We start from the raw sequence: 14,925 nt of genomic DNA on the forward strand, positions 1-14,925 counted from the left end.
TCCGTATTCGACGCTCCATGTTTCGAAAGTAACACATGGTCCTTAGCTTGAGATTGCACTTGCGTGGTCCGAAGTGTCCATAGCTGAGGTGAGTATGCCATATAACCTTGTTTATTAGGTGTTCAGGGATGCATACCCCCCATTCAGTGTCATTGGCATAATTTCGGTGGAAAATTATGCCTTTCCGCAAGAGGTAGAACTGCCTGATGGTGGCGTGTCTTCTGTCTATCCATTTCTGTTTCAATAACACTAGGGCAGGGTCCTTGTCTTGTTCCTTCTTGATGTCCTGCATACTACAGGTAATAAAATTTTCAAAGGCTACTTTCTGCATATAGAAAAGGCAGTAGTGATTTTCCTCCAGTTCTTCTTCCATGTTGTGCTCAAATCCGATCGGTGACCGTGATAAGGCGTCTGCAATAATGTTCTGACTGCCGGGGATATATTCTATCGAAAAGTTGTACTGCTGCAGATATGATGCCCACCTAATGAGCCGCCTGTGATTAAGCTTTGCAGTCATCAAGAACTCGAGTGCCTTGTGGTCTGTGTAGACCCTCGTCTTGCGACCAAACAGAAGGTATCTGAATTTTTCAAACGCCCATACAATAGCCAGCGCCTGTAACTCGGTTACTGAGTAATTCCTCTCACTCTTGGCTAGTACTCTGCTACCAAACGCAATTGTCTTCCACACCCTGTTTCCTTCATGTACATAGTCTTGGAACACCATGACACCCAGACCTGAGTATGAACTGTCCGTTACTATGCAAAGCTCTTCTGCTAAATTAGGGTGTGATAGGATGGGTGCTTGTAATAATGCGAATTTTAATGCTTTCCATTCGGATTCGGCCGCCTCATCCCATTCCCAAGGAATCTTCTTTCCTGTAAGTTGATGCAACCTAGGACTGCTCTGAGTTTTGACATGTATAAAGCGGTTGTAAAAATTTATGATCCCCAAGAACCCCCTTAACTGCTTCTTTGTCGTAGGAATGGGAAACTTTTCAATCGCTTCGATCTTTTCGGGATTTGGCACAATGCCCTCACCCGTGATGATATGTCCTAGAAATTTGACAGAGGACGTCCCAAAATTCGATTTTTCGATATTGATAGTCACTCCGTATTCCTTGAATGTCACAAGGAGTTCACCGAGGACCGCATTGAGCTCTCCCCAAGATTTCTCCGCGATCAGCAAATCGTCCACATAGCTGGTGACATGACGTTTCAAATTATCGCTTAGTATGCCGTCCAGCCCCCGAATGAATGCGGCAGACGAAATGTTCAAACCAAATGGGAGACGACGAAACCGGTAACATCGTCCAAATGCTAAAAAGGCTGTGTACTGTCTGCAATTTGGATGGAGCTCGATCTGCCAGAAACTCGATTTTAGATCAACTGATGAGAAGATTGATATTCTATGGAAGTTTTGTAAGAGTTCCTCTAATCGTTCCGGTCTGTCTGTTTCGGGTTCTATTATGGTATTAATTTGTCGCGAGTCCAAGACTAAACGAATACTACCATCTGCCTTCTCGACTACTCTTAACAGGTTATTATAGGCTGAAGCCATAGGTTCTATTATTCCTTCACTCAGCATTCGCGTAATTTCAGCTGCTACTTTCTGTCGATATGCCAAGGGGATTGGATAGGGTGGCACACGAAACTGGTTGTGCGGACGTACACGAAATTCATATTGGAAGTTCTTTATTGATCCTGTCTTGGGAAGTAAGACCTCCGTATGTTCTACTAGTAATTTATGAAGTTCTTTGCGGTGGTCGCACCTTATATTGTTTATTGCTTCCACTTTTTCTCCTATTTTCTCCTTTATTTCTCCCATTATTCTGACTTCATTCTCATCCGTGTCCTCTCCCCTACCCGCAACGTCGACCTGTTCTTCCTTTCTGTCTTTCAGACACGCATAGTTTATCCGTACCCAGTTAGACGGTAGTTGAGCTGGGATCACCTGGTCGTCGAACTTAATGTGGACGGGATTCCCTTTCCTCAAAACCACTTCACCTCGTCCTAGATCAACTATCGCTTCATGTTCATTTAGGAAGTCCATTCCTATTATCATGTCTATCGCCAGATTTGGCACAATCCAGAAGTTAGACTCTATTTTGTGTCCTTGGCAGGAGAATTCCAGTCTTGTTTGTTGGGTGACCTCCGTACATTTACCCGCTAATGCCCCTTTTATTTTAGTTTTCTTAACCGATAGAACAGGCCAGTCCATCTCCTGAGAGCACCTCTTGTATGCTGCCGCAGATATTGCTGTTATGTAGCTTCCACTATCTATTATCACATTCATACTCTTTTCAGCTATTGCTACTGTGATAAGAGGCTGCCGATCTTGTCGAGGAGTTGCTTTATGTTCCTCGAGCAGGATTTCTGATAAATCTTCGTAATGTATCATCCGTAGTTGGCCAGGCCTGAGATTACGTGCGAAATTCCGGCGGCCTGTGTTCACATTAGTCTGGCGTCAATCCCTTGTTAAGCTCCCCCTCCTCTGACGTGCATTAGGATTTGCGGGTCTAGTTTCAATCTCCTGGTTCCACTGTTGTCCTTGGCTTCGCTCTCTCCAGTTACGGTCACTTTTCCGTTCGTTATTCCTCCTATCCCAGATTCCTTGTCTAGATTGACCCTGCTCCCTGACGTTCTGGTTTCCGTGTCTTTGGTTTCCATAACCTTGAATAGCGTAACCTTGACTTCCGTAACCCTGGTTTCCTAACCGACCAGTGCGATTATGCGATCTGTTGTCGTCTTCCCTTCCTGGCCCGTGGTATTTGTTACTTTGCCCCTTCTTCCTGTCCTTTGCATCTTGTTTATCAAAGACTACTTCGAGTTCGCACAATAGACTCTTGAATGCTTCTATGTCAGATCCACACTTCCCGACAAGTGTCTGTTGGTACCTAACTGGCAATTTGGAAAAGCAAAATTTAATGATTTCTCCGTTGCTATATGGACTATCTAAAAATTGATTCTTCTTGAGTAAATCATCAAGAAATTTGGTTGCGCTCCTATGCCCAGACACTTCCAGTTCAGGACAAAATATTATTTCCTCTTTAATCCTGTCTTGCGTTTCCTTTGACCAGTAGGTCCGCAGGAATGCACCAACAAATTCCTGATAAGTCCGACACATCACTGCCACACCCCGCATCTTTTCCACGGCTTGGCCTTCGATGTGTCCACACATGAATTCTAATTTTGCCTGGGTTGGCCATGATGCCGGTAATGAATTTGTAAACTGCATCACCCAGCTCTTCGGATGCATCGACCCTCCATTTTCTTTGAACTTCTGGAATTTTAGTATCGACAGGAAGTGATTGTGATCAAAATCCTGTCTGATCCTCACACTGGTGTTGCCACTCGTTTCCGATACTTGCACGTCTGCTGAGTGTCCTGTTCTATCTTGCTGATAACTGTGATGTGCTACCTCTGTATCACAGTGGAAGTGGCACTCAGAATTCACTCTCCTAAGTGGGCTATAATTATTGGAGCTATTACTCGCTGTTTCTCCGTGTGCATTGTTAGTTCCGCACTCGGTCATTGGGCTAAAGCACGGCGGGCTTTTCCTCGGAGACACAATTCTGTGTATTCCATCATTGGTATCCGAATGCGCAGTGCTCGTGTGCCCGTTTTGCTCTAGTTTTGCTATCCGACTCTCTACTTCTTCCATTCGGTTTGTGGAGTTCGCAACCGCGATATTACCTTGAGTTTTTAAGAATGCTAGGGATTTTGAGTGGGATTGTGTTGTACGTCGCAAGCGCCCTGCGAGTTTAGAAGTTGCTTCCGCGACTTTCATTGCCCCTATTGCTGCCGTTTTGGCCAGGCCTGCTACTTTTTGTGCAGCCATTGACATTTGTTTTACTTCTCCACATTCTTTCTTTATTGTTAGTAATTCCCCTCGAATTTCTCCTATATACGAAATTATTTCCTGAGTGTCCTTCTTACGCTGTTTGTCAGCTTCTTCCTTCTCCTTCTTACGTTGTTTGTCCTCTTCTTCCTTCTCCCTCTTACGCTGTTCGTCAGCTTCTTCTTTCATTGATCGTAGGAAGCTCAGTATTGGGTTTACGTCATCTTTTTGATCCTCTTCAAACGTGGGAGATGTAACTCTGGACACCTGGGCGCTAGAGCTCTGACGTGGCCGAGCTAGCCCCTGTCTGCTCTCGTTCGTTTGGATATAAACTTCTGCTACCGTCTCGACTTGTGTGCCTGTCTCCGTTTCATCCTCTACCTCACTATCATAATCATGACCACGACGTTGCTCTAAGATCGCGTCCAAATCACCGTCCTCATCAATGACCCTGTCGTCCTGTCCTGCTAAAAATGTGCCCATCTCACCTCCGAACCTATCCCTATCAGTAACGTGCCTCTTATCCATTATAGTATCCACTTTTGTTTTAGCTTCGCTCACTAATAGTCGTGCCTTACTTCTCGTGATCATTCATGAGAAACAAAATTTATCTAAAATACACAATAAAAATAATCTATACCCTGTATTTTTACACACAGACATAAAATTTCAACAACACCTCTCCAACGCTGTAATTATACGCACGATTTGTTGTGCTAAAGAAACCGCACACAAACCCGACAAAGTGTGATGTGATACGGACACACCATCAAAGGAACACAAAAACAATGAACAAAAGAATATATACACTGAAAACAAAAACTGTAATCATGCGCCGCTACTTAAAACTAAACGCGGAACTACCAGAAAAAAACTTGGGTATTAATCAATAAAAAAATTAAGCAAAAAAAATTCTGAGTGTCCCTACTACTAATAATACTTGCTTATCAGCGATTCACAGGAAAGATCCGAGGCTAAGGGTCGCCATTTTATGCGAGGTGCCGGGGCTAGCAGTGTATTTAACACTAAATTCTAGAATCTACATATGTAAATGATGCTCTAAGCCCCCCCTATTCTAACTCCGACTTTTGCTGTTGCACAAGGATTAAAAAATATACGAGAACTGACTGTAATCAACCCTGCAAGTGGAGTAGAAAAGAGTTTGGCACCTGCAATAATTTAATTTGATAAATAAGTTAAATAAAGGAAGGTTTCACTAACGTAGTGAGAAATGATGGGTTGCTCTACCGATTAACAGAATGAAAGTTCTGTCCAAAATAACAATATGATTTATTAAGACTAAACACAAAATAATAAACAAAAACACATGATAACATTTATAATACATCAAATTGGCTCAAATTGGATACACAAACAAACGCTGTGAAGGTGAAGTTGTCCCTAAACTAGATTGTGAGGTTTATGACGAAGTGGTATGTGGAGCCAATTCCTTGCCACTCAAATCTTAAGAGAGGCACACAGCTAACCCAACATTAATTGCTGCTACTCGAGACAGAACAAAGTTAGAAAAAGACGAACAGGTGCGCTCTGCTGAGCTCTGATTATCACCTAGGAAAATCCCTATCTGCCGGTGCTGCGGACATACATTACCAAACTGTCTTCTTAACTGCCAGAACACGATCTGGCGTATCGGAGGCGATGGCTGGTTGTTTCGACGTCCTCGACCGAAAAGCGAGAGCCGACTACCTAGAGCACCCGTACAGGCCGAACACACAACATTCCCAACCCCACGACAGTGGCCGTGGTTAAACGTTCCAATCAGCAACTCGAAAACCAGCAGAAAATTCCACTCCATTGCCGGAGCACAACCATTCCACCAATGGAGATTCTTGGCGCCAATTTCTGTGCTGATTTTGCTACATCACAGAGCTATGCCCTGAGCCAGCCAATCACAGTTACTATTTTGCAGAAAGCGCGGGAATTTTCCTGCCACAACTGCCTGGGTACACAAGTCATTCCCACGCCTCGCTGGTAGCCCACCAGAAAGTGTTTTCGCTAAGATTCTGCGAAGTAACGGAACCTCTAGCCCAGCCGCTACTTCAGACCCCTCCGGGCGTGTCTTTTGACAATGTCGGCGTCTGCAAAGCATTCACTTGACTTCCTCACACCCGTCGGCTTAACCCTTTCCAGATGAGGAGAGCCCGCCTGTCACCGGTCACGCGGGTGACGAGAGACGCTGCGTGGGAAGTCCGCGTGTGAAGGAATAGCAACTTTTCACCGCATGCAATGAGACGAAAATCGTAAGATAGAAATATGAGAGGGGGCTCATGCCACCTCTCAATGAAATCCATATTAATGTAATGTATCAATGACTTGTTTTGTTCATATGGGCATCAAATGTAAAACATATTTATTTCAAACACTGATGCAATATAAATCTTGTAAGATAGTATCAAAGAACATGCAAAAATTTTTAAAACACATATTTAAATATAAATGTGATATGTTGTCTAACATTAAGTAAAATTTGATAGTTACACAAGCCTGACAGAAAACAACACTTCACTTAAGTGTGTAAAAAAATAGCAAAGGTTGCACTTATCCAATACTGCCTCAGAATAACGCACTACTCAGTCCCTCCAAAAACACAGGAAATTGATTTGAAATCATCTTTTTTGTAAATGCCATGATTATTTCACTAAGGAAATATAAAACAATAAAATCAAAATCAGTAACATATTAGGTAAGGAATCTATCCACCTTTACACAGTTATATTGTAACAAGTTTTATTAATATGATGGCATCACCACAATCCACCAAAAAGAAACAAAGTAAACACCATTTTTCTAATACAGTGCAAGATCACAATGTTTATCGCACAGAGTGCCAAGCAATTATTGGAAACTGTAAAGTGATACGGTCATCAAATGGATGTTCACAATTCTGTCGTGTAAGCTGTATGTGGATTCCAGGAATAAAGGAACAGAAAACCATGTCATAGTTTTTGACAATTTTATTTAAAAATGAAAATATATATTAATATGACAAGAATTAAATCACTGACTGTATTACATATAGTGATACACAAGCAATTAAGTAATAATTTTCAATGAAATAACTACATCTTCCACCTTAACTCAAACACTTTTCACACAATATCATCATTCATGAAATGCTTAAGTTTTTACATTTAGTCACCCATTTTTTAAATACAACAACACTGCAAATGAGACCTTCATTAACTTTCTTGCAGTTTCATTCATGTGACATGAAATAATCAACAACACTAAATTTTACAGAATATAAAGCTATCAGTGGGTAACATTCAATCCCACCATTAGTACCAGTATTAAGTGACAATGAACTATCTGTGAAACAGGTGTACACCACTCTCTCCTTGCATCCAGTTTCAAATGACAGCTGTTTTGCAACAACAAAGAAACCAATCATTTCAGCTAGGAAAGTTACTTATTCCAACTGCAAAATTCACCACTAACAGAGAGAAGTTTGTTTTTTGTTTTTTATTTTGTTGTTATGTTTTCTAAAGTAACTGAAAGGAAAGTTATGTTGAAACACAACTGCCTTCATTCATTGTGTTCTAATGTCATCAATCATATGTTAATCTGAAAAGTAATTGTGATTTGCCCTTCCTGAAACTATGCAATATGATGTACCAATAATTACAAATGCCTTCATGGTTGAACAATGTACAGTAAACTATTTTGTTTGGCACAACATATGGCACTAATAAAATCTATCCTGCAGTTAATTTCATGGCACCTTGATACTACTGTTTTGTCACAACAGCAGTAAAAGTATACTCTTATATTTTTCAGGCATTCGGTTAGAAAATTATGACTTCAATAAGGAAGAAAACAAAACTTGACATCATCTTCAAGAGATATTTCAGCATTAGGAATAACCTAATGGCCACAAATCAATCTAACACAACAGTAATTTCCATCACCAAATTGTCACAGAGAAACGAGAACATGATCTGACAATGCCTCCAAAAAGATTATAATAAGTACATACTCACTTATTACATCTTAAAAAATGCTGTATAATCACTTCAAACAATTCAACTCACATATTAAGTATGTTTCTTCTAAGTGTTTCTAAGAAATCACATTTGTGCAGCCCAGTATTGACTTTGTTTCATCTTTTATTTATTAATCTGCTAGTTATCAGTTAATGAACTCCATCCGAAAATTATAGACCTGAGCATATTTTGCATGCAAACAAAAACTGACAAACACTGTACAAAATGTGTAATGGGAGTTGAATATCCTGTGAGCCCCTATTAGTGCTATGTGTTTTTTTTTAACATATGATATAAGAACTACAGAAAATGGACATGTCTGACAAATGTTTTCATGCTACACCTATCAGTACCACTCATTTTATTTGATGGCTTCAGCACAGTGTGTGTGGTGGGGATGGAACTGCTATTTTTGGTCACTCCAGTCTCAGTCCACATAGTTTCTGGCTGGGAGCTACCTAAAAGAGTTTATCATTGGAATGTTTACACAAGTATTGATCCAAAAATAAGTATATCAAATGAGTATCAGAGGGGCATCAAAATGCTCTATGCAGCCCTGCAGAGTGCTGCCTTATCTGTTCAGACTGTCCTTAAAACTGATAGCCTGCATTTTCAGCACAATTTGTAAACTGACACACATTAAATCACAGAAGTTGGCATTACAGTGTGATATAGAAAGCTATTAAAAATATCTCACTGGAATTACCTATTCATTATCTACATTTTCTCAGGTTACTAGACATGTCAGTAGTTACATTATTGTTCCTGATCACCTTACTATTTGTTTTTCTACAGTTAAGACATGAAGTGTAAATGCATCACTAGCCTAGACAACATAATAAACAGTTTGACTGAGTGCTTACTCTGGCAGGCAATCCTCGTCAGGAAACAGGTGGTGAGAGCATCACACTCTTACTTGTGGCATCAAACACAAGATGGCACTCCGTTCAGGGAAATTTGTGGCAACCTTGCCCAACCACACGCAATCCCAAGTTGCTTTCAACTGTCTGGCATCTGTACAATACAGCTGCATCTGAGATACATGCTACTGCGGAACTGAGTCATTACCCCAAGTGCCTGTGAGTACAACTAGTCAACAGCCCATGTGACAGCATTTATCAGCCACCCCAGACACATTGAAATAAGAACTATTAGCAACAATAACTGTTTCAATAACACAGAATTTGTCATGAAAAGCTTCTAGGGAATCTTTATCAGAAGTGGTGCTTGCTACTGAGAACATAACTATAAATTTCTCTTAACAGCATAAGTGAATATTTGAAAATTGAAGCACAAAACCCAAATCACATTTTGTTTTTAACTTCGTATGACAAGTTCATCCATAGCAGTGATTTTGAGAAAATAATCCAAAATAGATTAAGAAAGGTAGAGGTAAATGTTGGAGAACTTGAAAGTTCATTTCCATCTCAATGAAACTGATCACCAGTAATGCATACCAGAAGTAAAACCATGCATCACTCAGCAAATGTACTGCTATTTTGTCTACACCAGTTTACAGTTTTACTTAGACACTTATGGCCCAAAACACGCATTCTTATATCTGCTGTTACTGGTTACAGATACAAAGAAACCATTAGTACGGCTTAAAACTATTAAATAGAGCTTTATAGACTTCAATGTTTATGGCACACTTACATGGCATGGTAACTAGAGATTTACAACTACTGAAATGTTCTTCCTGCTCTTTCATTGTGAAGCTCACAAACTCACATGAATCTGAACTAAAAATTAACTATCATATTATTACAAAAAGGGCTCATACTTAAATATTAATTTAATGCAGTTGTATACTTAGGAAGGCAATTATGCTCCACATAATAATCACACTGACACTGACATCATCATCATCATCACATAACATGAGACTTAGAGAGATGTTTCAGTCCTCTGACAGAGAGAAATTTATAGAGCCAAGGTGGCGTGCTGGATACGATTGATGCCTGCAAAATAAATGTTAAAAACCTATAAGTAAAACATCTTAGATATATACAGTTAATTTTCACAATTCTCCAAAATTACAACTCGTTAAAAAAAATAAAACCCAGTGAGATATCAGGTGTCCTAAATAACAAACACCAAAGCAGGGGAATGTTAGGTGCAATTGCGTGCGATGTATGAATGGTGAACAAATCAGACTGAAATTCATATTTTGTTAAAGCTGTTTTTCCCACAAAGATTGCAAACTAGTCATGGCAAGCTGTGTTTATTCTTACTGTAATATGAAGGGATCAGGACATTAAATTTTTAATAAAGAATCACCAATATAATTTATCACTTCGTGCACACTCTCTCTCTCTCTCTCTCTCTCTCTCTCTCTCTCTCTCTCTCTCTCACACCCCCTCCTCCCTCCCTCCCTCCCTCCCTCCCTCCCTCCCTCTCCCTCTCCCTCTCCCGCACACACACACACACACACACACACACACACACACACACACACACACACACACACACACACACACGTTTCCAACCATGAACTGAGACCATACATTGGATATTACAGTACTGAAACAGATCAATTGTTGGATACTTGAAGAATTTTTTGCTGTGTTCACCGTATGTTTTGAAGTTCAGTTGTTGGAATATACATTAGGTAACATTCTCACACAAAGAAATAAACATCTACACTTATACACTCATAACGATCAGCTTATATTCTTGTGAGTTTATAAAGGAACAAATTGTTTTTGATGAACTGCAATTACAAACTGTTTGGGAATATGAATAGACATACAAAAAACATTTTGGCAGTCAATTTAGCTGTGGCTTATACTTGATTTACTTCTGTGATGACTACATCATGTGTAATAAACTGAAAAGCCGCCCAAATTATTACAAAAGACAAATTGATGCATAATCAGATGAAACATCTAGCTTGAAAAGTTACATAATTATATGTTACGATCTTTTGATAATTTATACCTATTAGAAAACTTAGAAAATGGATTATACACAATGCATTTTGAATCATGCTGGAGCTATTGTGTTGGGTTATAACTAGGTTTATCATATTTTTTGTGCCCAACCCAGGATATTTTACCATATTTTTTTGGTCCAACCCATGTTTGAAATTACTTCAAAGTATTAACAGTTTACTGAAAGATTAAATTTTATTTACTCAGCTGTATTTTTCACTAGACATGACTTTTCAGAAATGGTTTGCGTACAATGTGGACTGAACAGTCAGTTTCTAAAATAGGTCTATCTATATCATTCTGCACTTTTCTGAACACATTTTCATGTCCCTTTCTCTTCACACCTCCAAAATTACAGTTAGTGTTATCAGTAGTATAACAAATCAATTTTCCTTCTTCTTTTTTTCATACTGCAAAAGACACCAAGTCAAGATTTGAGCAGTTTCACCTGTTACTCAATTGAAAATTTAAAAATTTAGCTTGAATTCCCTACTCCAGCCAGAAGTATCTTTAAAAAAATCTAAATAAGCTTTACTTCACTTCCTTTTAAGGTTCTGTTGAATGTGAGTTTGTCTAGCAGTGTGTTATGAAAATGTAGCCTCTTTAGTAGCACGTTCCAGATCACAATTCCCATTTTTGGCTTTAAATAAATATCCTATGTTTGGTGAAGCTGTAGCAGTAATAGAACTCCTATGTTTAGCTGTTTTCACATGGTCTTTAGTGTCACCCTGTCCTTTATGTTCAACAGAAAATTTTCCAGTACAAAGTGTGCAATAAACTTGTTCATTGTTATTGTCGTCACACAATCTCAAAAATTTGTATTCCTGTTGCAAATTAACAACAAACGCACACCATCTTTTGCCCATTGCTAAACAATGAGACACAAAAGAAATGGAGATAATATGGTCCAAAAAATGCAGACAAGTTACTTTGCACACAAAAACAACATAAACACACTGCCCTAGTTGTGTTGCCAAATGACTAACAATAAGTGAAAAACTGTTGTGGAAATGGTAACTATGCCTCCTCATCAATGCCAGTACTTGCTCCAAGGTCAGCCGAGAGACGCTCGGCTGTAAGAGAATGTTTAAAAACATGATGTCGAACATAAAGGTCTAAAATAAAAAAAATCATTGCCAGTCATAAAATTCTTAAACCAACAATATTTTTGCAACCCTAGACATTACTCCAGACAGTACTAAACAACTGGACCATCCTGGCTAATCCCAAATGTCCTGTAAGGCTAATTATAACCCAATTATTAAATACGTAAATTGCATCTATCTAAAATCCAAATTTTAAAACACACTTAACGCATATAAAAAGTGACACTAGCATAATATTTGGATTTTTGTGACACTGAAAACATAAAATCTGGAAAGTAACTTTCAAAGAAAAGCAAATATTAAAGTGTTTCAAAACAACTGGCCAAATCAGAACAGGAAGACTAAATTATATTTCCATAGTTATTGATCATTATGAAGAACTGGAGATATCATGTGAAAACTACTGATATATTTTCATAATTACCATAAATCTGATCAATTATTAGTGATCTTTGAAAAGAGATTAAAATGTAATAGTTGTATTGATCTTCGACAAGTGCACCATGGTTAGCACTAAGAACCAGGAAGGATACAAGCTGATGTGATATGTTAGTAGACTGATTAGTTGTTTAAATGCCCCTTGCTTTAGTCATGCAATTGAACTAGCCACCTCCTCATATGTAAATGGATTGACTACCCTTTCAGTTTCATATTCTTGTTCCATTTCTGTTTGAATGTCAGTGTGTACCCCTAGGTCAGTATTTATGTCATTGTCAGGAAGGAGTTCTGCAGCAAGAATTCTGCAGTACCCCTTCAGCCTTGTGTCAGTGTACCACCATCTTGTGTCAGGGTAGCCAAAACCAATGGGCTTTTGACCTTTTCTGTCAAAATTTTATAAGGGGCTCCCCATGTATTGTCTTGTAACTGTCACTGTATATAGGTGTCCTATTGCCGTTTTTTGGTCTTGAGTATAGTAGTCCCACATCGTCCTTTAGTCTCTCTGTACGTTTGCAGTCTAACCAGTCTTTCCCTAGCATTGTTTGCTCGCTGATAATATTTACATGTTTGTCGTGTTCTTTTCCTTAGTTCCGAAAGTTCACGAGTCCATTGCATTTTCATGCATGGTTTTGAAGTTTTGTTTATGTGTCGTATTGACCTTACTTGTGTGTTTTGTATTTACTCTCTCAGTTTATGTATATTATAGTCTACACTACCAGTAATGTCTGATAGCAGGTAGTTCGAGATTATCTGTCGCAGACTATCCCAGTCTGCTTTATTCAAGAGAAATCTATTATATGTTGTTGTCTCTTCTACATTACAAGTTTGGATGTTAATCGTGATGACATTGTGATCACTTTGAGTGTAATCTTCATGAACTGTCCAATCTATTGCAAATCTCAGTGTGCTATTGTTTACTACAGATATATCTATATTACTGTGATGTCCAGTATGTGTACAACAATTCGATGGTTGTCCACCCATGTTTAGAATATGCAGGTTGTTTTCATATATTGTATCATTGACTTTCCTACCCCTTTCATTTGTTTCATTTGAGTGCCATAACACTGATCAAGAGTTTATGTCTGCACAAATGAGTAAGTTTTTGTGTATCGAATATTGTGCCACATTTGCAATCAGTTGCGTATATGGATAAATGTCATCTGAATATTGGGCATACAGTGAGGATATGGCCCATTTTGTATACCCCCATTTAAGTTCCACTGTGACTAAGTTCTTTTTACTATATTGGCTTACTTTGGTTACAATGATATTTCTGTTTAGTACAATAAATGCCATCGGAGTGAAGTCTCCAGTCAGGGTGATTGTTCCAGGTGGAAGGTGTATGAGCTACCCAGCCCTGGAGTATGGTTCCTGGAGACATTCAGCACTCACTAACATACTCCTACAGGCATTCAGCTGCATTACTCTCATAGTAAACATCTAGTAAAGATGTAGTCATTGGGCAAGGATTTGTTATGGTCAAAGTAAATTCTACCACGAGCATGAACTAAATCTTTGTAAATTTTCTCTAAATTTAACTTCCAGAATGATGTATACACACCGTTTGTTAGCAACTCTTCTACTGGTTTCACGTCAGTAGGTATATTTTCTGATCACAAAAGTATCCTATCTGTCTGTTCTGTTGTTGGGAAACAGATTTTATCACCCTGTGGATGGGTTAGCCTAACAAGCAGTCACTGTGTTGTCTGTAGGTTCTCTTTGTTCTCCATCCTAGTTAACTGCAGATTTTCCTCTAGTTTGTTGTAATCTATCATGGGGTAAGAAAGGGGCATTTCAACTTGTGTACTTTTACTTACACTTGATTTGGACTGGAATTGATATAACTCAGGTGTAGTTGAGGTCACTGTACATGTAGTTGTATCCTGTACTCTCACCTCCTCCACACTTGTCTGTAAGTAACCTCCTGAATCAAATTTTACTGGCTTAACACTATCCTTGCACCTAGTTGTATCATATTTGTATTTAACTTCATTTTTAGATGGGTCTGCTACGGATTTATTTTCATTTACAGATGGCTTATGTATTAAGTGATCACTAAAGTTATTGGGTATGCACTGTAATTGATTAGTCCATTCTGAACTTACAATGTCATCATAATCATGAACATAATTACCCATAAAATTGTTCTTATGACTGCATGTAGCCATGCACTCATAGGCAGATAGTTCCTCTGCTATAGTTTGAACTTTATTTATAATGCTTGACTCTGTCAATGCCTGCATAGTCATATCATCTATATAATCAGTAACTTCAGAAAATTTTGACTTAATTTCTTCTGTTGAAGATGTGAGTGAAGTGGTGTCCACTCTGTGTAATGATTTGTGTTGGTTTTGTTGTTTCCATGCAGTGGCTCTTCACCATGCATGCATCCTTGTAGAGGGTGATTTGTATTTCTTTCTAAATTCTTGAGTTGTACTCTCTTTCAGATTATTATGTATTTCGTCCTACTCATTCTTCAAATAGGTGTCATTGGTGGAGCATCAACATGACAGTGATGTTCATTTTTTTGTTCAATTTTGTGCATGTGCTTACATTTCCAACATCAAATGCATGCATATTTGTGTGTGTGTAATTTCTCTGAA

The 14,925-nt window shown here is 38.8% G+C and overlaps 1 protein-coding gene across 2 annotated transcripts in view; it reads right to left on the minus strand.

Annotated features, from left to right (window-relative positions):
- Positions 1-9,450: 9,450 nt before the first annotated feature.
- Positions 9,451-14,925, minus strand: part of LOC124554940 (inactive hydroxysteroid dehydrogenase-like protein 1) — a 122,512-nt gene continuing 117,037 nt past the window's right edge. For both annotated transcript variants that reach the window (XM_047128639.1, XM_047128640.1), the window contains exon 6: positions 9,451-9,803. In XM_047128639.1, the coding sequence (XP_046984595.1) occupies positions 9,714-9,803 (90 nt within the window). In that variant the 3' untranslated portion in view covers positions 9,451-9,713. The remainder of the gene's footprint in view (positions 9,804-14,925) is intronic.

This window comes from Schistocerca americana, chromosome X (genome assembly GCF_021461395.2).
Source record: "Schistocerca americana isolate TAMUIC-IGC-003095 chromosome X, iqSchAmer2.1, whole genome shotgun sequence".
NCBI classification, from domain to species: domain Eukaryota; kingdom Metazoa; phylum Arthropoda; class Insecta; order Orthoptera; family Acrididae; genus Schistocerca; species Schistocerca americana.